At 52.4% G+C, this 23,186-nt stretch overlaps 1 protein-coding gene across 1 annotated transcript in view; it reads left to right on the top strand.

The window, feature by feature from the left end:
* CDH23 (cadherin related 23) overlaps nucleotides 1-23,186 on the top strand; it is a 442,755-nt gene that overhangs the window by 42,708 nt on the left and 376,861 nt on the right. The window contains exons 2-3 of the mRNA XM_088841955.1: nucleotides 1,971-2,042; nucleotides 9,695-9,772. Coding sequence (XP_088698081.1) covers nucleotides 1,976-2,042; nucleotides 9,695-9,772 — 145 coding nt within the window. The 5' untranslated portion in view covers nucleotides 1,971-1,975. The remainder of the gene's footprint in view (nucleotides 1-1,970; nucleotides 2,043-9,694; nucleotides 9,773-23,186) is intronic.

Below are 23,186 nucleotides of genomic sequence, written 5' to 3' on the forward strand. Positions count from 1 at the left end.
CATCATGACACGAGAAAAGTGAGTTTCTTTTGTGTAGAGGGTATCTTCATCATCCTAAAGAGAAACAGCAGCCACATCACTGGTGTGCGTCTGTAGTGCGAACGGATCTGCTTGGGTCGGGAGAAAGGCCTTGCAGGATGCATACCAGGCCCAAGCTGCCTGCTCTGGCCATCAGATGGGTCATGTTTGGCTCATAAAATGGAATTATTTGCCAACATGTAAAAATTGAATTCATAGTAAAAGCCAAATTTCCAGCTTTTCATTGAGAAAACTCGGAACCTCTGGGCACACTGGGCCCACATTGCCTCTTGGCTGAAACACATCTGCAGCGGTTGCTTTTGTACAGAGCACGTGGCCTCTGAATGGCCGTCTTCCCCATCACTGGGTCTCCTCATTTCTGTGCCCTGCCTGGCCCCTGGGATAGGCTCTTGACCTTTGGAAACACAAAGGGGTGGCAATATAGGGCTATAATGGGGGCATTTGTCTTTTATGATGTGAAAACATCTTAGAATCTTTTCTTCCCCACATTTCTGTTTCATACCTGATAATTAGAACATCTTAAGTATAGTATTCCAGGGAAACATGGGGTACCATGGGCCACTGTGTGTGATGTGGGGCAGTTTCCATCCTGCATTCAGCACGAGGCTGGGAGAGGGAGCTGGCTCCAAGTCCAGAACCAAGGGACTGTACTCTGGGCCCTTTCTGAACCCCCAGCCCAGATCTTGCAGAGATGTAGAAGTCTTTCCACAAAACCCTTTTCTTCAGCTCCCCTGGCCTCCCCAGGGATTTTCTGATCATATATTGATGAGGGAGGAGGCATGTCACCTTGGGTCCAGATGCTGACCTCACCACTCACTAGTTGGGGGTCTCTGAGCAAATTGTTAACAGCTCTCAGCTTCCAGACCCTTACGAACTGGGAAGGGTAATGCCTCCCCGGCGAGGGGCATAGTAAGTGCTGCCTGAAGGAGGGTATGTGGACCCTTGGCTAGGCTGTGGGGGGATGGGGAGGTGAGTGGGCTTGACTTGAGACATGGAGGTGAGACAGTACTAACAGACTGTTTAGTGGGAGGCAAGGATTCCCAGCTGAGGAGTGTAGGCCTCTCTTGGTGTCACTGCTGGGCTCCAAGGAGGCCTGCAGGCGAAAGAAGGAACCAGAGAATCATGGCCCTGCTGTCATGGGGCTGGGCTTGAAGGGTCGGGTGAAACCCCACCCCTGAAGGCTTAGAGATGGGAGCCCGCCTTGCTGAGCTTCTGGCTGCTGGATCCCAAATCTTTCTAGAGCTTAGCTAGAAAAATCCAGATCCAGCTTCCCACAGACTTCCTGGGGACCCTGGGCAAGTTACCTCCCTTTGCTGTGCCTCTTTGGACACTGTGACCTGGGGCTTCCTTTCATATCCAAGGTTATGAGATGATATGCAGACATAAAAACAGGAAAGGACCTCCTTGTTGGGCACTTTGGCTGGGGAGGTGGTCGGAGCAGTGGGTCTGCCAACCACACTGAGATCCCTGCCTTCCCGCTCAGCACCTGTGTCCTAACTCTGTCCCCACTTACCAGGTTCCATCGCTCCTGGGGGATGCTATCCTGGAGTGGCAGGCAGCAGCCCTTTCCTCCACCCATGGAGCCTAGTGTGTGTCACAGACCTGTCCCTGTGCCCCCGAGCTCTGCCCACAGGCCATGCAACCCGCCTCCACGAGGGCAAAGAGGAGACTGTTGCCGCTGTCCTCATCTCCATCACTCTCAGGCCACTGAGCTGTACCCAGCATTGGACGATGACAGAACCACAGGCTGCAGACACTCTCTTCTTCCCTATGTCCTCTCCCCACCCCCGACCCCCATTTGCCTCAACTCCCTCTCCTCCTGTCTCAGACCCAGTTCTCCTGGGAGCAGCAGGGGTGGGCAGTTCTGGCGGGGCTGGAATGCTGGCAGCTCCAATAGGCAGCTTCTCACCCTCTCCCCTTTTTGTCCTCAGGAGCCATGAGGTGCCACGTAGCCTCCAGCTGCCTCGTGTTCTGGCTTTCTCTGCTGATCTCTGGATGCTGGGGTAAGTCCAACCCTCTGCCTTCTCCCCCTGCAGCAGGCATGGGTGGCCGGGCTGGATGGTATGTGGTTGGGGTTTGTGCTCTGGGACTCCAGAGACCAGCCTTGCTGTGTGTGAGACTGAGCACGCGCGTCCCTCTCTGGGCCTCAGTTGCTCCAGTAGGATTCACAGGGCTGAAAATACCAGCCATCCCCAGGGCCTGGGACCCAGGTGGGAAGGGGAGGAGCCTTGAGAAATACTTGTGCTCTAAGGGAGGCAGCTGTGACGGTGAACTGTCCTTCTGGGATGCGGGGACAGGCCCTGGTTCTCTTCAGTTCCATGGTTGTCTTCTAAGCACCTACTGTGGGTCTCCTGTTTGTCCACTTCTGGGGTGTGGAAGAAATGACATTCTCGGGAGTCAGGCCGCATCGGGGAGAAAGACATGGGTGGAGCTGCTGTGAGCAGGGAGAATGAAGTGGTAATAAAGGCTGCACAGAGCTCCAGAGAAGCCCATCAGAAGAAAAGCTCCATTGAGCTGTGGGCACAGGAGAGCCCGACAGAAGGGAGATGTTTCATCTGGGCCTTGAAGACTGAGAAGTTGTTTAAGATGGAGGGACGGAGGGCATCCTGGAGGAGGGAACAGCCTGAGCGAGCGTGTGGCTGCCAGGAGTCTCTCCTTCCTACAGGGAGGACCAGCCCTCTTTCCCCTGGCCCTGCAGCAGCCAGATCCGTACCAGCTCTAGTGCCCACAGAGGAAGCCAGGGAAGGCCTGGGCATTTGCCTTCTCCTGAACAGCAAGAGTAAAGCAGCTCTGGTCTGCAGGAAGGAAGGCCAGCAGGCACAGCTGGCTCGGTGTCCCCCGGGGCCAGGGCGCCCTCAGGGAAGAGCTATGGGAACAGCCTGCCAGGCGACACAGGCAAACACATTCCTGAGGGGGGCCGGCTCCTTCTCCCACTCCAGGGAGCCAGGAGCCTCTGGAGGAAGCCAGGGCTTCGTGCTTGGTGGGTTGCTGCTGGCGTCCTGCTGCCCGAGAGTCCTGTGAAAGTTCCGGTCCTGGCTTACAGGCTGGAAGTGCTCTCTGCTGGAATGCCCCTGCATTGGGGAGCTCACTCCCACCCAGGCAGCCCAGGATGACAGCACAGCCTCAGAGACACTCAGGGCAGATCTGGAAGGGGTCTCAGACCCTCTCTCCACTCCTGGCTCACTTCACAAAGGAGAAAACTGGTGCCTGCAGAAGCAGCTGGCCCCGGGTCATACGGAGCAGGGCCCAACTGGGTCTCCATCCAGGTCTCTGTCCTCCACTGGGGCTTTGGTCAAAAAATCCAGGCCCCTGCCCCTCTCTGCCCCATTCACAGAGGCCTCAGTAAGGGGTACCCGAGACCAGCACTGACCCTCTGGCTTTGCTGGATGATGTCCTCAGCCTCCTCAGGGACTCCGTGACCTTGGACATTCATACCCTCCCCACCCCCATTAAAAAAATATACATGTAAAAGTAAAGCAGGTGTTAAGAGTTCAGCTGCCTTCCTGGAAGAGGTGGCAGTTTCCCCTTGTGCTCTCTAAATTGGAGATGGTTCATGCATCCTAAGTGGGCACAAGGCAGCAACATGGAGTCGGACTTCTGTGTTCCAGTCCTACTTCTCCAAGGGGTTCTCTTGGGCAAGTTTCTTAGCTTCTCCATGTTTCAGCTTCCTTCTCTCTAAAATAGGAAGGACAATAGGACTCTGCTTCTTACATTGTCAGAAGGACCAGATGAATTAATATGTATATCAAGCACTTAGAATAGTGCCTAGCACATATTAAATGCTAAATAAGTGTTCAGTTCAGTTCAGTTCAGTTGCTCAGTCATGTCTGACTCTTTGCGACCCCAGGAACTGCAGCCCACCAGGCTTCTTTGTCCATCACCAACTCCCAGAGCTTACTCAAACTCATGTCCATCGAGTCGGTGATGCCATCCAACCATCTCATCCTTAAGTGTTAGCTCTTTTATTATCATCTGCATCTCTCCCTAAGGGGAGAAAAGTGGGGTGCAGAAACAGAGGAGCTAAGGCCTTTCCTTAGGCCACCCAGCCATTCTCTAGCCTGCCTGTGAGCTATCCTGCTTTGCTCACACATATACACATATGTGTGTGTGTGTATGCATTCTTGTGTCTGTGTCACTGCTGGCACAGCCCCCTTTCCTGGGCCCTGTGGGGAGCAGCCAGTGTGGTTCCTCTGGCACAGTGGGGCCAGGTAGCCCCAGCTGATCTCTGCTCCAGTGATTTCTCTCCAGTCAGCGATAGGTCAGGCCTAGGAACAGATGCCCCCCTCAATGTCATCTCTCTTTGTCAGCCTGCCCTCTCTGCCGAAGCTTTCTACACTCCCTCCCAACATCCCCCCTGCTTCTGTGTGCTTCCAGGCATTCCTCATTGTGGGCCTGTGGGCTTACTGGGAAGGCAGGGGGTGAAGGCCTGAGGAGACCTGCCCTGCCCCTTGTCTAGCCTGGCCAGTGAGCCTCCTGCTGGGCCCCACAGGCCCCTGGTGTGAGGGGTGTGGCGGTGGAGCCCCGAGGCTTCCCCATGTCAGGCCCCTTACTGCTGTGCTCCCGTGAGCCACACTGCATTCACCGTAACAGGGATGGTGTGCACGGGATGCCTCTGACAGGGAGTTGTAGGGTGGGAGGGCAGTGAGGGCTTTTTGTCCTTATCTTGAGGCTGGGCAGCGGTGGCCAGAGAGGTAGAGTGATTTGCCCAGGCCACACAGCAGCAAGTGGCAGGGCTTACCAGGCCTCACTCCTGGTTGCTGCTCCATGCTCCTTGTCCTGTGCACCTTCTAGTCTTGAGCTGGGGGGCAGGGCATAGGGGTTTACCCCGCGTGGACCTCAGTGAGAACCTTGGTACCTTCAGAGGCCTGGGGAGGCGGACTTGAGCTGAAGTCGGGCCTTCCTGGTTCCAGTCCAGGCTCTGCCACTTGCGGTGTTCTTCAAGCTGTAAGAATTCCCTGTCCCAACCCACAGCTCTGAGTGAGGTTGTGCTTCCTGGCCTGGTGGACACCTGGTCCTTCCCACACTGAGTGTCTTGACCGCTCCACTCTTCCACATTCCCACTTTTGCTTCCTTCCCAAATCTTTCCCTTCCTCTTCTTTGTGGGGAAGGCCTGTCGTCCAGCACCTGCAGCCCAAATTCGCCTTCTCCCTTCTCCCCTCAGGCCTGTGATGGTTTAAAGCTTGAATCTCGTTTGTGTGTTTGAAACATTTAAAGCTGGTGGACTCACATCTGCTTTGTAGGGAAGGATCAGTGTGAGTGGGCGGGTCATGTGCGGAGAAGGCGTCCAGGGCAAGTGAACAGTAGGTGCCACAGCAGGGAATGAGCTGTGGAGACAGAGGGGTGAATCATGGTTGCAGGCAGCTGGACGCCCCTTCCTCGCCGAAGTCACCGTGGTCCCCTCCCCTTGCTGCACTCACTCACATTCCCTCTTGGCCAGAGGCCTCAAGGTTCCTGAGGCGGGAGGACACAGCCTCTGTGCCTTAAAAGTGTCTTTAAGCGAACAAGTGACCTGTGAGCCCTCCCCTTTCCCACTCCTCCCAGGACCCTCCCAGCCGCCACTGGCAGCCCAAGGCCACGGGGCTTCCTGGGGTAGCAGCCTGTTCCCAGAACTCAGTCCTGCTCAGTGTGTGGCAGGCAACACACGTCCCCCGGGCTCTGCCCAGCTGCCCGTGCAGGACTCTCATGGCTGATTATTGGCAGGTTGTGTGAAACAAAATTTGAAAAAGAACGATGCTGCTGCGGGTGATGTTTTTCCTGGCTGATTTCCCTCTCCCACCAGCCTGAGCCCACCCTAGATTCTCTGGGCACCCCTGAGCCTTCTCCCCTGGCTCAGCCGCTTTCTATCAGGGAGCCCAATGTCCCTAGCAGGGATCCATCCCCCTCTGGCTGCATGGGCAGCACTGTCATTAATTTTTGTTGCTGTTCAGTCGCTAAGTCATGTCTGACTCTTTGCGACCATGGACTATAGCATGCCAGGCTCTTGTGTCCTCTGGTATCTCCCAGAGTTTGCTCAAATTCACGTCCATTGAGTCAGTGACGATATCTGACCATCTTGGTGTTAATCATAGCTACCACTTTTCGAGTGCTTGCTGTGTTCGAGAGCACGGTGCTAAGCACTTTATGTATGTAATCTCATTTAATCCCCAGCACAGCAAAGAAGTGAAGTCTTGTTATTATCACTGTTTTATACCTGAGTAAACTGAGGTTCGGGAAGGTCGCATGACTAGAAAGAAGTGCGGGGAAGTTCCAAACAAAAGTGAAGCCCTTGACCACTGTCCTGTTTCTGAGGCTGTTGTGTATGTGAGGAGCCCCAGATTCCTCATATGAGAGGGTGTAAGGGTGTGGATGAAATGCAGTGGTCAGGGAGGGCTTCTTGGAAGAAGAGACATCTAAGACAAAAACTTGAAGAATGACTAGGAATTTGGCAAGAGAAGGCAGAAGGGTCAGCAGTCCGGGTCCGGAGGAGAGAAAGAGGCTACAATGCTTGCAGAACCAGAAATGACACGGCTTGGTGCCTGAGTGAAGGCAGGTGGGGGTGGGAATGCCGCTAATCCTGCCTGTTTTCCACTAGGAGGTCTCAGGCAAGGAGGGGAGTGCTGGCCTCTGTGTTCTTGGGCCTGGCCTAAACTCTGAGGGAGCCAGGTCTGTGGAAATGAGGGAGGAGAGGGCTGCAGCCCATCCCATTCAGGGCCCCTGGAAGACCCGGCACAAGCCGCTCACGTGTGTTCTGTACAATGCTGGCCCCATGTGAGATGAGCCAGCCCCCCACCCCCAGCTGGCAGGGTCAGAGCGGGAAGTGCCCTCACTTGCCTACTGGGCTGTTTTCCAATACCATCAACCAATTCTCTAATTCTCCAGACACCGACTGTGTGTCCAACAATTAATTCAATCCTGATGCTAACTACCTGGAGTTGGTGTCAGAGTCCACAGATTTAGGGGGTCAGCTGTCCTTTAGATGCTAGTGGTGAGTCCCAGGCCACCTGTACTTCTGGCCAACAAGCTATAAATCAGGGCTTCCTACTAGCCCTTCTCAGCTAGAATGACTCACAGAACTCAGGGAAATAGTTCACTTATTACATTTACCGGTTGAATATACAGCATAAAGTGTACAACTCAGGAACAGCCAGATAGAAGAGATGCAAAGGTGGAGGTGTTGGTGGGGGAGGCGCCCTGGGGTCAGGTGGAGTTTCCACATCCTTCCAACTCATGGATGTGTTCACCAGCCTGGAAGCTCATCAAATCTTGGAAAGCTCCAGCCTCCCTTCCTTCCCTCCCTACGGTTGGCGATGGACTGGAAGTTCCCATCGAATCACTTGATCTTTAGTGATTGGCCTCTTCCTGAGGTTTTCTGTAGAGGCTCCACTCTAAATCACCTCACTGGGAAAAGGGAACCCTCCTATCCCATTGGTGGAAATGTAAATTGGTGCAACCTCTATGGAGAACAGTACCGAGGTTCCTTAAAAAACTAAAAATAGTTACCTTATGATCCAGCATTCCCACTCCTGAGCGTATATCTGGAGAAAACTCTAATTCAAAAAGATACATGCATCCCGGTATTTATAGCAGCACTATTTACAATAGCCAAGACATGGAAGCAACCTAAGTGTCCATCAACAGAGGACTGGATAAATAATATGTGGTCCATACATACAGTGGAACACTGCTGCTGCTGCTAAGTCACTTCACTCGTGTCCGACTCTGTGTGACCCCATAGACGGAAGCCCACCAGGCTCCCCTGTCCCTGGGATTCTCCAGGCAAGAACACTGGAGTGGGTTGCCATTTCCTTCTTCAATGCATGAAAGTGAAAAGTGAAAGTGAAGTCGCTCAGTCGTGTCAGACTCTTAGCGACCCCACGGACTGCAGCCCACCAGGCTCCTCCATCCATGGGATTTTCCAGGCAAGAGTACTGGAGTGGCTTGCCATTGCCTTCTCCAACAGTGGAACACTACTCAGCCGTAAATGAACGCAGTAATGCCATTTGCAGTTACATGGCTACAACCAGAGTTTGTCACACTAAGTGAAGTAAGTCAAAGACAAATGCCAGTGACGCTGCTTATACGCGGAATCTAAAGTACGACACAGCTGAACTTATTTACACGACAGAAACAGACCCACAGATGTGAAAAACAAGCCTATGGTTACCAGAGGGGAAAGGGAGGGGCAGGGATTTTTTCCTCCAATTAGGAATTTGGAATTAGCAGATCCAAACTAATTTGCTATTTTGGAATTAGCCGATCCAAACTACTATATATAAAATAAATGGATAAGAAGTTTCTACCATACATCACAGGGAACTATATTCAATATCTTATAATAAACTATACAGTGGAAAAGAACATGAAAAGAACTGAATCACTTTCCTTTCACCAGAAATTCACACAGCATTGTAAATTAACATACTTTTTAATTAAAAGAAATCACCTCATTTGCATAAACTTTCAGTTCAGTTCAGTTGCTCAGTTGTGTCCAACTCTGCGACCCCATGGACTGCAGCACACCAGGCTTCCCTGTGCATCACCAGCTCCCGGAGCTTGTATAAGCTCATGTCCATCGAGTTGGTGATGCCATTCAACCTCCTCATCCTCTGTCGTCCACTTCTCCTCCTGTCCTGAATCTTTCCCAGCATCGAGGTCTTTTCTAATGAGTCATTTCTTCATATCAGGTGGCCAAAGAATTGCATGTACTTAGGTGTGGTCAAAGGAACTCTTTATGAATAACAAAAGACACTCCTGTTGCTCTGAAAACTTCCATGGGGTTTTGAAGCTCTGTGCGAAGCCAGATTCTGGGCACCAGAGTTGCAGTGGTTAACAAAGTAGACAACTCTCCTCCTTACCAAGCTCCCATTCTGTGCACATTTGGGCTGCCCAGTAGAAACGCAATGTGAGTCACAAGTGTGATCTTAAATTTTCTAGGAATTGCATTAGAAAACAGGTGCGACTCATTTTAATAATGTATTTTACATAATCCGGTATAGCTGCAGTATTATCATCTCCACAAATAATCAGTATAAAAGACGAATGAGATATTTCAATCTCACTTTTCCATACAGGGCGTCCCTGATAGCTCAGTTGGTAAAGAATCTGCCTGCAATGAAGGGGACCCCAGTTCAATTCCAGGGTCGGGAAGATCTGCTGGAGAAGGGATAGGCTACCCACTCCTGTATTCTTGGGCTTCCCTTCTGGCTCAGCTGGTAAAGAATCTGCCTGCAATGTGGGAGACCTGGGTTTGATCCCTGGGTTGGGAAGATCCCCTGGAGAAGGGAAAGGCTACCCACTCCAGTATTCTGGCCTGGAGAATTCCATGGACTGTATAGCCTATAGGGTTGCAAAGAGTAGGACACGACTGAGAGACTTTCACTTTCCATACAAGGTCTTCAAAAACCTGTGTGTATTTTACATTTCACCACATCCTGATGTGGACCAGGGCTCAATAGCTACATGTGGCTGCTGGCCTGGCTGACGAAATGACCTCACAGCCTTTTGCCTGCCTCATAGTTCCTCGTGATTTGCCTTGAGGCAGAGCAGTGAGCTACCAGGGGCCGTGGCACTGGATGCAGGTTCAGTGCCCACTGTAGCCCCTACTCTGTGCCCCTTGCAGAATGCATAGAATTGGCATGAGGGTACTTGACTGATGCTCTTCTTCTCTAACTTCCAGGCCAGGTGAACCGACTGCCCTTCTTCACCAACCACTTCTTTGACACATACCTGCTGATCAGCGAGGATACGCCTGTGGGTGAGCTGGCACAGGGATTGGTGGGCATGCTGGGTGGTGTGGGGTGGTCTCCTTTCCCACAAGTGAGAGAGATCTTAGACATGGAGATGATCATCCCCCTGTGATTGGAACTTCTCCCATGCTGACCCTGATGGATGTTCATGTGGTCTCTTCTTGGTTGCCTCCAGGGATGGGGCACTCACTACTTCCTATGTTGGCCCATTCCAAGAGAGAGGAGGTCTCAGTATCAAAGATTTTATCACACTGAGCCCAAGTTGCTTGACTTTCACTTCTACATTAATTTTGTCCTACAAAATGACTTGTTCTTTCTTGTGAAAATTGGAAGATAGAAGCTCTTATAATTTGATTTGCAGCCTTTGTACTTTTCTGTGATTACTGAATTTTCTCTGCACTGGGTATGCCTGTTTTTTGTCATTAAAAAACAATAGCTGTTTAGGAAGTGATCAGGAGCATCTTGGTCTGTGCCCCTCACCACCTCCCACCTGCCCCAACTTGACTCACCTCATCACCCAGGTCTGTCTTCATGAGCCCTTTCCGAGGGCCAGGCTCCTTTACCTGCAGCTGGAGGTCAGCTGACGTAGCCCCATGGCCTTAACTCAGCTCTAGGGATCCCAAAGCTTCTCACGAAATGGGGTTGAATTGATCAAAGCCATCTTGCAGCTGTGCTGATGTGTGTGCTAGTTCTGTGTGTGTGTGTTGTGTGTGTTAGTCGCTCAGTCATGTTTGACTCTTTGTGACCCCATGGACTGTAGCCCACCAGGTTCCTCTGTCTGTGGAATTCTCCAGACAAGAGTACTGGAGTGGGTAGCCACTCCCTTCTCCAGGGGATCTTCCCCATCCAGGGATTGAATCCGGGTCTCCTGCACTGCAGGCAGAGTCTTTACCATCTGAGCCACCAAGGAAGCCTGTGATCACAGAGGAAAACTGCACCACGTCACATTCACTAACACTCCCTCTTGTGTCCTTTCATTCTTGTCTGTTTTAGAGAAAGTGCTTGTAATCTGGGGCTTCTTACCCTCAGATCTGCCTGCTTTGTGGGTATCAGGGTGGGGGCTGTGTACCAGGAGCAGTATACACAAAGGGCCAGCATGGTACATCTTTCAGGGGCATCACTTGTACTTGAAAGTGAAGCAGGATGGCTTGGAGAGGGGAGGGCTCTGAAGATATTAACTAATAGGTCATTTAAAGCACTCTTTCATATATGCAAAACCAAACCTAAATGCAAAATTCTTCAAAGAAAATCTCTGCTTGAAGAGGAGAGCCTTAGTGGGCCCCAGACTCACCCCTGCAGTTTGCAGGGACACACAAGCAGCCCCCTGCAGAGGTCTTTCCTTCCAGTCTTCCTTTCTTTGTGGATGGGTGCCGGACACAGAAGGTGTTTCTGACTGTTGTGGGACTTGTCCCCATGGCCTAGTGATGCTCTATTTCTAGGGCTGTGGGGGCCACTGTGTAGAAAGTAGCCTCTCTTTTGATGGTTAGCAGGCCCACACATCAATGTTGTGAGGCTGGATTTGGGGTTTGGTGATCAGGGATGTGGTGTTTGAAGTGTTATCCCAGAATGAGGCAGATTGCTTCTCTGGAATATTCTTCCAGAGGCTTAGAGCACCTTCTGAGGGGTGGAAAGGATGGCTGACAGCCTTTTGGGGACCATGCTGAGCTGTTCCCCCTAACTGAGTTGGGTCAGGGATGGATTCTTCATGGCTCCTCCCCAGGCCCAGACCTGGTGTGGGGCTGGCATGGAGCCAGCAGCGCAGAGGCCCATGCACATGAATCCGTAAATGGTGAATGTTAGCAGCGTTTATCACCATTAGGAGTTCTACTTTTTTCAGTTCATTCATCAGTTTATCAGATACAGACGGGGTGCCCTCCTGTGCCAGGCCCAGTGCTGTGACTTCAGAAAGGAATTTGACAGAGGGATAAAGAGACCAGAGTCATGGGTAGTAGCAGCAGCGCTGGTTGTCTGGTTAAGCCCCAGTGGCGATTGAAGGGGGAAGGTCATCCCCCTGGGGGCAGGGGGAGGTGATGGCACTTGAGCGAAGTCCCGAAGGTTTCCTTTCCATTTCTTCACATGCTGTTTCCTGTGGCTGGTTTTTGTAAGTGTCTGTTAGAACCTCATCCTCCTGGAGAGCCCTTCAGGGTGGAAGATTCTATCTGGGGCAGGTGAGGTCCCTGAGGCAGAGCTGTGGCCAGCCACTCACTAGTCGGGGCTGCTGACAGAGAGGCAAAGGCCCCTCAGGTGAGTGGTGCCATCGCTTGTGGCCCTGCACTGCCCCGCTCAGCCCTGAGTGGGGGGTTCTCTGAGGTCTGTGCTGCAGGGAGGCAGGTGGGGTGCCCCCAGTGAACACACCAGCAGGCCCTGCTCCAGTTACCTTTAGCCCCAGCTCTTGATCATCTTCTGGAGATGCTGACATCGGTTGGCCTCCAGAAATAACTCCTAGGACTCAGCCCATTGTGGCAGTCACAGCAGGGGTGTCCATCTCATGCAGTGGAGATTGATCCCCAGCTCTGGGAGGCTGCAGGAGTTAGAGAGGACTCAGTGAGCTGGAAGACAGCTCTGCTCATCTCTCTGGACAGGGGCCAGTGCTGAGCTGGCCTGCACTGTCCTGGCCTCCTTGCTTCTTTTTACATGAGGATGGCATAGCCCAGTTCTACCCTGAAAGTCAGGCACCCAGTTTCTATTCCTTGCAGTGTGGCATTGGGCACAGTGCCACCCCTCTCTCAGCCTCTGTCTCCCCATCTCATCAATGAGAAGGCACTGGAAAGGCAGGCCCCAGTGAGTTTTGGCCTGGGCAATCCTGCTGCCCAGGGTATTGTATCTCTGGGCCCTCAGATAACACAGGCCTGGAAGCCTCCAGTGCGTGCCATCACCTGCTTGCCTGGGCCACTCAGTGGCTGTGAAGTTTTTAGAACATGCCAGGCTGCAGGCCTCTGACCAGCAGTGGCCAGGGTGAGGGTAAGGGTTGAAACAGCCTGTCAGGGGTCTGGCCCTTTGCTTGCTGTGTGGAATGAGGTAGCCTAGAGCCCTGACTTTGAGGCTTGGCTCTCACTACCCTTTGCTCTCTGAATCTTGGTGCTCCGAACTGTAAAATGGGATGGAATAGTTCCCCCTCTGGATCATTGGCATGTGTACATACACTGTTGTTAACTCGAAAACCTCCATGCCTGGAATGCTTTGTTCTTACAGAAAAGAGGACTTATGTGTGGCCCAGGGATGACTGGTTTACTGTCCCACAAGCCACCAGTTTGCAGGGGGGACAGACAAGCATGTAGATGAGCTGGGTCCAGTGGGGTGGCTAGTGCCAGTGGCTGGAACCAGAGCCCAAATTAGTCAGATCACCAGAGGAGGCGGTCAGAGCTGTGGGCAGACCAAACTTCCAGCTGGAAAGATAATCTGGGACAGAATATCTGGCTTCTGCCTGGACCCCCAGTGATGGGGAACTCAGGATCTTATCAGGCTGCTCATTTCTGTTCTTGGAGACAGTTCTGGGGATGAGAAAGTCTTTGTAATATTACTATGAAACCTGTCCCTGGAACTCCTGCCCACTGAGCCTAATTCTGACCACTGGAAATTTGCAGAATAATAATGACAATTATTATATACAATGTATATGTATAATATATATTGTTACAATGACAGTGTTTATTGAGTGTTCAAGGCAGTGTCCTGAGTGTTTTGTTTTTGAATTCCTTTTAAGAATGGAAGGAAGGTAGAGTTTGGCTACAGGCTCTGTCCGGATGTAGTTTCTGTGAATGTGCTTTCCTGGGCTGGAGAGTAGGACTTTGATTCACCTCAAACCTTCTGAGGGTTTCTATTCTTTATGCTCTTGCCTCAATTTCCGACCACAGGCCCGTGGCCCTGTGCTCGGGAGCGGAATGGGAGGGCACAGCCCGGCCATCTGAAATCCGTTACATAGGCTGCTTGTTCCGTCTCTGTCTCCTCCTATCTTAGCTTCCAATTTCCCTCTGTGCGATGTTCTCTTGTAGACCATCTCCCAGCAGAAAAAGACAGAAGCCAAATGAAGTCATCAAGCAGCTCTGCCTTCCCCCGGCCTGTTAACATCCAGGCCCCCTTGTCCTTGCATGTCTTCTCCAGACGCGAACCTCCGTCACTGACAGCAGAGCCTGGCCTGGGCGGGGTAGAGCAAGGGCACAGCGAGTACTTAATGGTCAGGCTGCTTGGCATTGCCCACACCTTGGCCCTGGCTGTCAGCAGCAATGGCTGTGTGGCACCTTTAGAATGAGGGACAGGGTGCAAGGATGCCGTCTCTGATTGCCCTCCCCAATCCACTCCAACCACTCCAGCAGCTTTGCTCATGTTGAGATCACCGACCACCTCCCCGTGGCTAAAGCCGACCTAATCCTCAGGCCTTGTGGCCTTTCAGCAGCGATGTTTATCTCTTCCAGGGCATTGCCTCTAGCTGTGCCTTCTCAGTCTATTTCCCCCGCCGCCCCCCCCACCCCGCCCCCGCCTCCATGGAGTGACTCATCCACTCCAGCCACATCAGTTTCCTTGCGTTCCTTGAGCATGAAAGGTGAGTTCCCACCTCTTGCCCTTTGCAGCCGCTGCTCCTTTTGCCTGGAGCGTGATGGGCCTCCATTGGTCAGTCAAGTGCCTCCATTGGTCAGTCAAGTTGATTCAGATGCCGCTGCCTCTGTGTGGCCTTCCTGGATTTCTCCAGGCAGGGTTCAAGTGCTGCTTCCTTTGCTTTCTCCTTCTCTGCTAGTCTAGTCGCAGAGCTGTTGTTACTCAGCTCCTCCTCTGTCTCCCGTGTTGCCCTGTGAATCCTTCCAGGTGCCCAGGCATCTCCGTGTCCCCTGAGCCCACCCCTGTGCCTGGCTCATGCTGAGGGCTCCAGGTGCCTTGGGGCAGGAGTGAAGTCTAGAGTTTGTGAGTGGTGGGGGTGGAGGGACCTTCCAAGTCAGGGACTAGGGCTGGCTCCATGCCTGCTCGCTGTCCTCCTGGAATCTCAGGCCAGGCAACCCTGTGCCCCCAAAGGTGTTAGGAACAAGGTTTAGGTGATGATAAGGATGGTTGCCAGGGAGAGAGCCCAGGAGAGCGTGCCCCACCAGATGGCACAGGTGCTGTCTGTGCCTGCACATGTGAATGGCAAAGCCCACATTGTGCCAGGGGTCGTGTTTTTATTACCCCAGCTGCCGCCGGGCCTGTATGTGACATATTTTCTAGGGACCCTCAGGACGCTGAGCTCTGGCTGGCCTCGAGAGAGGGACACAGAAGCAGCCCATGACACCTGGCTTGGAGGCACCAAGCTAATTTAGGATTCTGAAGGGGATGGAGGGCATCTAGTCCATCTACCTTGGCTGCCACCCAATCCTCATTCTTCAGGTCCTGGAGTGGGCAGTGTTCCTCAGGGCTGGGTCCCAAGGTCACTCATCATATCCCAATTCTAAACATCCCTAGCCTAAAGCCTCCCAAGTGCCCAGAGAAAGGAGTGAGAGCTCTTTATCATAGCCCGTCGCACACCGCTCCTTACCTGCTCCCCAGTCACGGGAACCTGCTCAGCACCCCGACCTCTCAGCTCCAACTCACCACTACACCCTCGCCCACGCTGTTCCTTCAGCAGGGAGCACCTTTTCCCCTCCCCTACCTGATGGATTCCTGCTGTCTTTTGAGACGTAACTCAGATGTCACCTGCCTGGGAGGGGCCGTAGCTCCCCCACCCCTCACTCCCTGTTTGCTTTGAATTTGACTCTATGGAAGCTCTTAGCAAAGTCCTATCAGGGTTATTTGTGGTAACTCCCCATTGGCGGTTCGTTTTTGCTTATTACCTTAATTAATATCGACATTGCAATTCATTATCATTTCGGTATTTATGTATAATGTAAGATTGTAGAACAATACTATTAGCTAGCGTTTATTGACTGCCAGCCTCCAGCCAGGGCCTCTGTTAGGCGTCTGAAACGTGGGCTCGTGTCGACCTCACAGTGGATCTCAGAGGTGTCATCATGTCCACTGTACCGAGCAAGCTGAGCGTCTTGGCACACGTCCTGTGTGCCAAGCACGGTGCTCTGTGTAAAGTGGGCCTTAACAGATGCTGGTCGGATGAGTAGAGGGATGAAGGAAGGATGAAAGGATGAGTGGATGTTGAGTGTCTTGCCAGTTCCCCTCCTGTTGGCTCCTATCCCTCCATGTGTTGCCAAGGTTGGCGTACATGAAGCCGACTTCCCCAGGCAGACCTCCCCCCACCTCTCAGACCTCCAGAGCGTCCTGAGCCACAATTCAGGTGATAATGCCCACGCTAATCACCTACACGACTAAATTAGTCTTGTCAGGAGCCATTAAGGCGGGAGCTCGGGATTCATTAGGATGGATTGGGCCCAGGCAGCGCCTGGCACTGCTGCCAGTCGGCACTGATTAATTTCTCTGCAAACTCCATCAATGCCCAGCTGTTTCGTCTGGACCCAGTGAGAGCAATTTTCAGGTGGGCTGACCCGCGTCCGCGGTCTCAGTAGACGGAGGAGCTGTGTGCCTGCAAGCACGCAGACAGCTCGCTGCGGGCACAGCTCGCAGCGGGCTCGGAGTGGGAGATGTGGGGCGGGGATGGCAGGACATCAAGCGTGAGGTTGGAGCAGACACCAAGTGGGCGGGTGAGAGAGGGATCTGGGAGGGGCTTTCCTGCACCTCTCTGTACCTGATGTCCCAGGAGGGCTTCCGGCCCTCGAAGTTGGCACCTGGAAAGCCGGGACAAGCATCCCTGAGGCAGGCGCTCGCGCCTGTCCCTCTCTGTGCCCCTCTCCCTTTGTCTAAGTAAAGGGAAGAAATCATTTCTCGGGAGAGGATGGAGAGCCCCAAGGTGAAAATGATTGTTTCCTTAGCCAGAGTGTTCCTTAGGACACAGAGAAGAGGAGGTCATTGTCTCCCAAAGCAGTTCCTTGTCAGGGGATGGTGGCAAAACTACAGGAATTGAAGGGTTAGAGGGACATGGATATGAGGAATCCAGTCGGGGGGAGGGTCCAAGACATCAGCGAGGTGTGTGCTCCGAGCATGGTTTGTGCTTTTCCGCCAGCCACCTGCACAGAGGCAGTGTAGCTCAGTAGCTAAGAACAATACCAAAAAAAAAAAAAGTAGATTGGCTGAGACAGTAATGTGTTCAGGAGAAATCATGATCTGTGGTTGAAGTTAACTCCAGAGGTAGACAGCACTACTAACAGCCTGTATGCCTCACCTTCAATGTTACCCCTCACCTGAGAATCCTCAGAGGATTCAGCAGTGAACAGCTAGGACCTCCTGTGGGACAATTTGACAATCACTAGTCAGTCACACCCACTTTACAGGTAGGGAAACTGAGGCCCAAGTAGGGAGCTTGCCCAAGGGCCTCAGAGAGTTACTATTGAATTCCTGCCCTAACTTCTTACACCAGCTGCAAAGGAATTTAAGGGGGCTCTGCCCATGCAGGCACTGGGTACTTCTGGGCCTAGGGAAGAAGGGGCTTGGTGGGCTGTGAGCTGGGGACTTGATTTCAGAGAAAAGGACTCCAGGTGCCTCAAAGTTGCTGCAGTCCGAGGTTGGAATGCTTAGGGAGGGGAGCCCAGCTGCTCCCTCAGGCTGTCAGTACTAGGTGAGGTTCTGGAGGAAAGAGGTGATCTAGTATCTGTCCAGGTGAGCAGGTGCTGGACAAGCCAGTCTGGGGCCCTGGCTCAGTGGTGCCTTCACAGAGCAGGGCTTTCATGATTCCTTCTGGGAGGTGTGGATGACTCACAGACTCCAGAAGGGCCTGGATGCCACTGTGGCCCTGCTTCCTTTCTGCCATTCCCCAGGTCAGTTTCGGCCCTCAAAGGGGTTATAGGACAGAATAGTGTCCTTTTGGGGGTTTCTGGATTGTAGCCACTCCTTAGAGGTTCCTGCCTGGGCACATCTGGAGCCCGTGGCACACCCAGCTGTGGACTCCCTCTTGACACATGAGTGGGGATGGGGTGAGTGTTTCAGATGCAGCCATAATATCACTAATGATAACGATGATGTGCCACCTGTCATGCAGGCAGGCGTTAATGGTCTGCACTGCGCACCTGTGCCAGACTGTGCTTGGTGGCCGTGTGGGGACACACACACATTAAAGATAACTGGGGAAATGGCAACTGTCTTTAATTACACACTTACTCTGTGTCTAGGTAAGCTCTTCATACACATTGCTTCACTGAATCCTTGTAGCAGACCAAGAAAGTGGGCCTTATAATCCCTGCTTTACAGATGAGAAGGCAGAGGGCTCAGAGAGGGTTAGTAATTTGCACTGGTCACATAGCTTATATAGGGTGGAAATTGAGCTTGAACCCAGTGCTGCCTGACCCCAAAGCCTGTGCACTTAGCCACAACTTGGGGACTCTGTGTGTGGGTCGTTGCTTTTAAGGAGCCCCCGTTTGGAGCTGAGAAGAGGATGTTGTGGTAAGTGTCCAGTCCACCCCAGGCAAATGGGAACTGTGAGCTCCAGGGTGCTGCTAATGCTTGAGGGGAGGAAGGACTTCATTCTGGGCTTGGAGAGGGGGAGGTTCATAGAGGCAGTAGCATTGAGTGATGGGGTGTACAGGCAGCAGCCACAGGAGTGGCATTTCAGAAGGCCACGGACCAGGTCAGCCCACCATGGGGCAGGCAACTTGTGTTGTGTCTTGGGTGGTAGAAGTAGGTTGTTGTGGTTAAAAATAAAAATAATAATAGTAATCAATTAGTACCTGCATTTTAATAGTTAGATTACTTGCATGATCTCACTGAATCCTTACAGCAATAATGGGAAGTCTGCTCTATCATGATCCCCCTGTTACAGACTCGGATCAGCCAAGCTGCCCAAGCTCCCTCGGGATTTGAATCCCAAGAGTTGAGTCTTCAACATCCACACTCTTACTCCCCTCCTCTGCTACCTCTCAGGAGTTTTGAGGGTCTTTCCTCAGTTTGTCAGCCAGGAAAGGGTCTCAGTGATCAATGATTGCACATGGGAGAGGAGCTGGGCGTAGGGGCAGTTGCTCTCAGAGAGGGGAAAGTGGCCAGCACAGCTCTGCCTTCGAGTGCAGGCCCAGGACTGGGTCAGGAGCCTGGGTTCCCGGCTGGGCTCTGCTCCCGTGCAGCTGTGAGAGCTTGGGCAAGTTGATTTCCCTGTTTGGGCCTCACTTTACTGGCTACTTGGACTATGCTAGTGCTTGCTGGACGTACTGTGCAGAGTTGGAAATATTTTTGGGAAACAACTGGGGAAACAGATGAGACTGTTAGGTTAACCAGGTTGATAGCTCCTGGGCCCACGGCCTTTTCCATGGTCAGCAGTGAAGGAGGTGGCGGCCTCGAGCAGCTGTGCTGGTGGCCAGGCAGCAGGCACCCCCTTTAGGGGTGTTGGCAGATGAGCCTGGCTCAGCTGTGTCATTGGGTGAGATTGTGCTGAGCTTGCAGCCAGCCGGGAACACTTGGGCTCTCTGGGAACTAGCTGAAGGTATGATTTACAGGAGCTAAAAATCCTCCAGCTGGTTGGGGACACAGTGGCAGGCAGAGCCGACTTTGAACTTGTCATCACTCCCCTCACCCTGACTATTCTTTACACGGCTCAGGGGACCTGTGAGCCTGACTGTCCAACTACAGCTTAGCCCGGAATAGATCAAGTCTCCGTGGCAGCCCTGGACCTGTGTTTGGACACTCAGGAAAGTTGTCCTTTGATGCAAGGATCTCCCTGAAGGTCCCCTCACCTGGGTACCATCTCCCTCCTCCTCTCCCCTCTCTGGGCACAGGGCACCAAGCACTGGGAGGGATGGCACAAGGCCTGGGTTCTAATTTCAACTGTACCACTTGTTATCTCTGTAACCATATGAAATCCCTTAGCCTCTCTGAGTCTCTTTTTCCTCATCTGAAAATGGGGCTGATCAACTTGCCCAGCTGACTACACAGGGATCTTTATGAAAGAGTTTTGAAAACTAAATTGCCACGAACATAGCAGACTTTGTTTTTATTGAGATATTTGTCTTGAAGTGCCTCCTCTTCCAAGAAGCCCTCCACTGAATCTTAAACAAGTATGGACTGTATGAACTAGCTACTTAAAAAAAAAAAAAAACTTTCTATGCCTCAGTTTACCTTGTTGGAAAACAGGCGTGATGATCACATAGTATATACTCATAGGGTTAAATAAGTTAACTTAAGACCTTGAGAACTGTACTTGGCACTAATATATGCTAACTATAATGTTGTCATTGACTCGCGCTTTTCCCAACTAGGATAGAAGCAACTTGAGGACAAGAATGATACCCTAAGTGGTCCAACCCTACTGTACTCAACACATAAAAAATTTGGTGTGATTTATGTGTTGCTCTTCCAAGAGCATTTTCACTTTGTAGGTGGGAAAGGCCCAGAGGTCCCTGGTCCCACCTCCCAGCCTGGCCAGGAATGTACTTTGTATAGAGCTGTCAGCCAGCAGGTAGTACAAGCACAGGGTGGACCCTTGCAGCAGTGGGCAATGCCCCATCTCACTGGGTAGTGAGCACACCCTCTTGCTCATGGACTTTCTGCCTCCTCCCCATGCTTTATCATTCCTGCTTTGTCCAGAGCTCCCTGTAGTCAGCCTGTTCCTCTTCACATGATGTTGTCTAGGGTCTGAAGACCAAGGCCTGCCCCTGACTCTGCTCTGTTTTTCTCTAGAGGTCCCAGTTCCTATAGCCAGCCCCCAGACTCAGGACAGACTTTCCACCTACTCTGTCTTGGCCACCCTTCTATGTGCCAGGTGCCATGCGCAATGGCTGTTCATGCCTTGCTCATTTAATCGTCACAGCTCCCTATAAAGGAGGTGGTTATTCAGTCCATTTTATAGATGAGGAAACTCAGGCTTAGAGAGATTGTCACCCACCCAAGTTATTGAGTGTGCTGAATTCAAGCCCACGTCTTTTTCCTTCCATAACCAACACTCTACCCTCTTTGCAGTTGAGTAGATCAGAGTAAGCAAAGAGGAGAACCTTCTGTCACTGGGGTAGAACAGGGTCCTCATCCACCATCTGTGGTCTCTCTTCAGCTGCTTCACCCTGCCCTCATACTACAGCGGGTGGAGGGGAGCAGAGCATCAAACTCCGGCTCCTCTGCCTCTTGCCCTTGGGTGAGGGAGAGGGTGTTCCTCGGCCACCTCTCTCTAGCCGCACCCTGGCGTCCTGGTGCTGCCCGTGGACCCTCTGTTCCTGGGCTCTCTTGGCAGTAGGACTGTGTGCTACAGCAGCCTAGCACTTCTTAGGACTGATTTGGTCTTTGAAAAGGATAATTCAAGATGAATATGCTGGCGTCCGACCCAAGTGAGATGGAGGGGTTATTGAATGTTGAACCCGCTTCACCGCATCAGCTGCTTTATGAGCTCTTCAGAAAACCCTATGCCGGGGATAACTCAGCTCTGTCGGGCAGGGAGGCAGCTTGTGGGTGAGCAGGGCTGATGGGGCCCAGGCACCCCACTCGGCTCACATGGGTGCCAGAAGTGACTTCCAGCCTTGTTGCGGTACAGGTCACTGTCCCTCCCCCCTTATCCATCCTATGTTGCCCCAGAATGTGGGGTGCGAGCAGTGGTGCCCACCTGCCGGTCCCCCTGTGGACTCTGGCTCCAGACTGCCTTGGACATTGCAGGTAGGGTATAGGTGTAGTGGCCCAGAGCCTGTGGGTAAATCTCATTGATTTCTGGCATCCTGTCACCACTACAGGCAGCCCGGTCCTATTGCCAGGGACACTGCCTCTGCAGGCTGACAGACGTCCTAGCAGATCAGAGCGGATCCGTAGCTGGGGACTCAGTGAACTGTTGGGGAGATGTCCTTGAGGGATCACCTTGCTTGGTGTTAACACACAGGGGCACAAAGTACTGGGTGCAAAGCTCCCTTTGGGGCCCTGGCAGCTCACCTCACCCGGGTCACCCCAGGTGTTTGTCCAATCGGCTACCATGGCAGCCCCTCGATGTTAGAGGACTCGCTAGAGGGGAGCCAGGGAATAGACCACGCTGTGAGCTCTTTGAGAGTAGGAACCCAGTCTTAAAGCCTGTTCGGTGGGGTCACTGGGATGTATCAGAGGCTGGCAGTGAGCTCCAGCAGCCTCCTTCTTCAATGTCCCTTGTGGAGCCTGGCACAGGGAATGGCACTCTTCCCATGTAATGACTTAAGCGTCTGTCCCAGCCCGAGAACTCATTCCTCCCTGGGCAGCAAATGTCAGAGAGCCTTTTCTGAGGAAGAGGCAGGTGTCCAGGAGAGGAAGTGATGGGGAGACATGCCCCACACATGAGGGGCAGCTTGGGGACAGGAGAGTGCAGGGGATGGGGGCTTCCCAGGGACAGGGGTCAGAGTGATAACAGTCAGTGCCCTGGGTTGGGGTGGCACCAGCATTCTGTCTCTTAACACAGTCCCCATGACTTCCTCAGTCCTGCCTCTTCTCTGTTCCTGGCCACATCATGGGATTCAAAGTCTGATGGCAGTGTCTTCGGATAAAAGCAATTTACAGACCCTGTGCCAGTTTCCCATACACCTGACCCTCAGGACAGCTGACAAGGGCCACTTCTGCCTCCACTTCTGCCTGACAAAGAGGATGAGATGGTTGGATGGCATCACTGACTTGAGGGATATGAGTTTGAGCAAGCTCTGGGAGTTGATGATGGACAGGGAAGCCTGGTGTGCTGCAGTCCGTGGGGTCACAAAGAGTCGGACATGACTGAGCCACTGAACTGAACTGCCCCCACTTTCAGTCAGTTCAGTTGCTCAGTCGTGTCCGACTCTTTGCGACCCCATGAATCACAGCACACCAGGCCTCCCTGTCCAACACCAACTCCCGGAGTTCACTCAAACTCGTCCATCGAGTCGGTGATGCCATCCAGCCATCTCATTCTCTGTCGTCCCCGTCTCCTCCTGCCCTCAATCCCTCCCAGCATCAGAGTCTTTTCCAGTGAGTCAACTCTTCGCATGAGGTGGCCAAAGTATTGGAGTTTCAGCTTCAGCATCAGTCCTTCCAATGAACACCCAGGATCGATCTCCTTTAGAATGGACTGGTTGGATCTCCTTGCAGTCCAAGGGACTCTCAAGAGTCTTCTCCAGCACCACGGTTCAAAAGCATCAATTCTTCGGCGATCAGCTTTCTTCACAGTCCAACTCTCACATCCATACATGACCACTGGAAAAACCATAGCCTTGACTAGACAGACCTTTGTTGGCAAAGTAATGTCTCTGCTTTTTAATATGCTATCTAGGTGGGTCGTAACTTTCCTTCTAAGGAGTAAGCGTCTTTTAATTTCATGGCTGCAATCAGCATCCGCAGTGATTTTGGAGCCCAGAAAAATAAAGTCTGACACTGTTTCCACTGCTTCCCCATCTATTTCCCATGAAGTGATGGGACAAGATGCCATGATCTTTGTTTTCTGAATGTTGAGCTTCAAGCCAACCTTTTCACTCTCCTCTTTCACTTTCATCAAGAGGCTTTTGAGTT

The sequence above is a fragment of the Moschus berezovskii genome, chromosome 12 (assembly GCF_049115385.1).
Source record: "Moschus berezovskii isolate FMDL1 chromosome 12, NW_MosBer_1.0, whole genome shotgun sequence".
Classification (NCBI taxonomy): Eukaryota; Metazoa; Chordata; class Mammalia; order Artiodactyla; family Moschidae; genus Moschus; species Moschus berezovskii.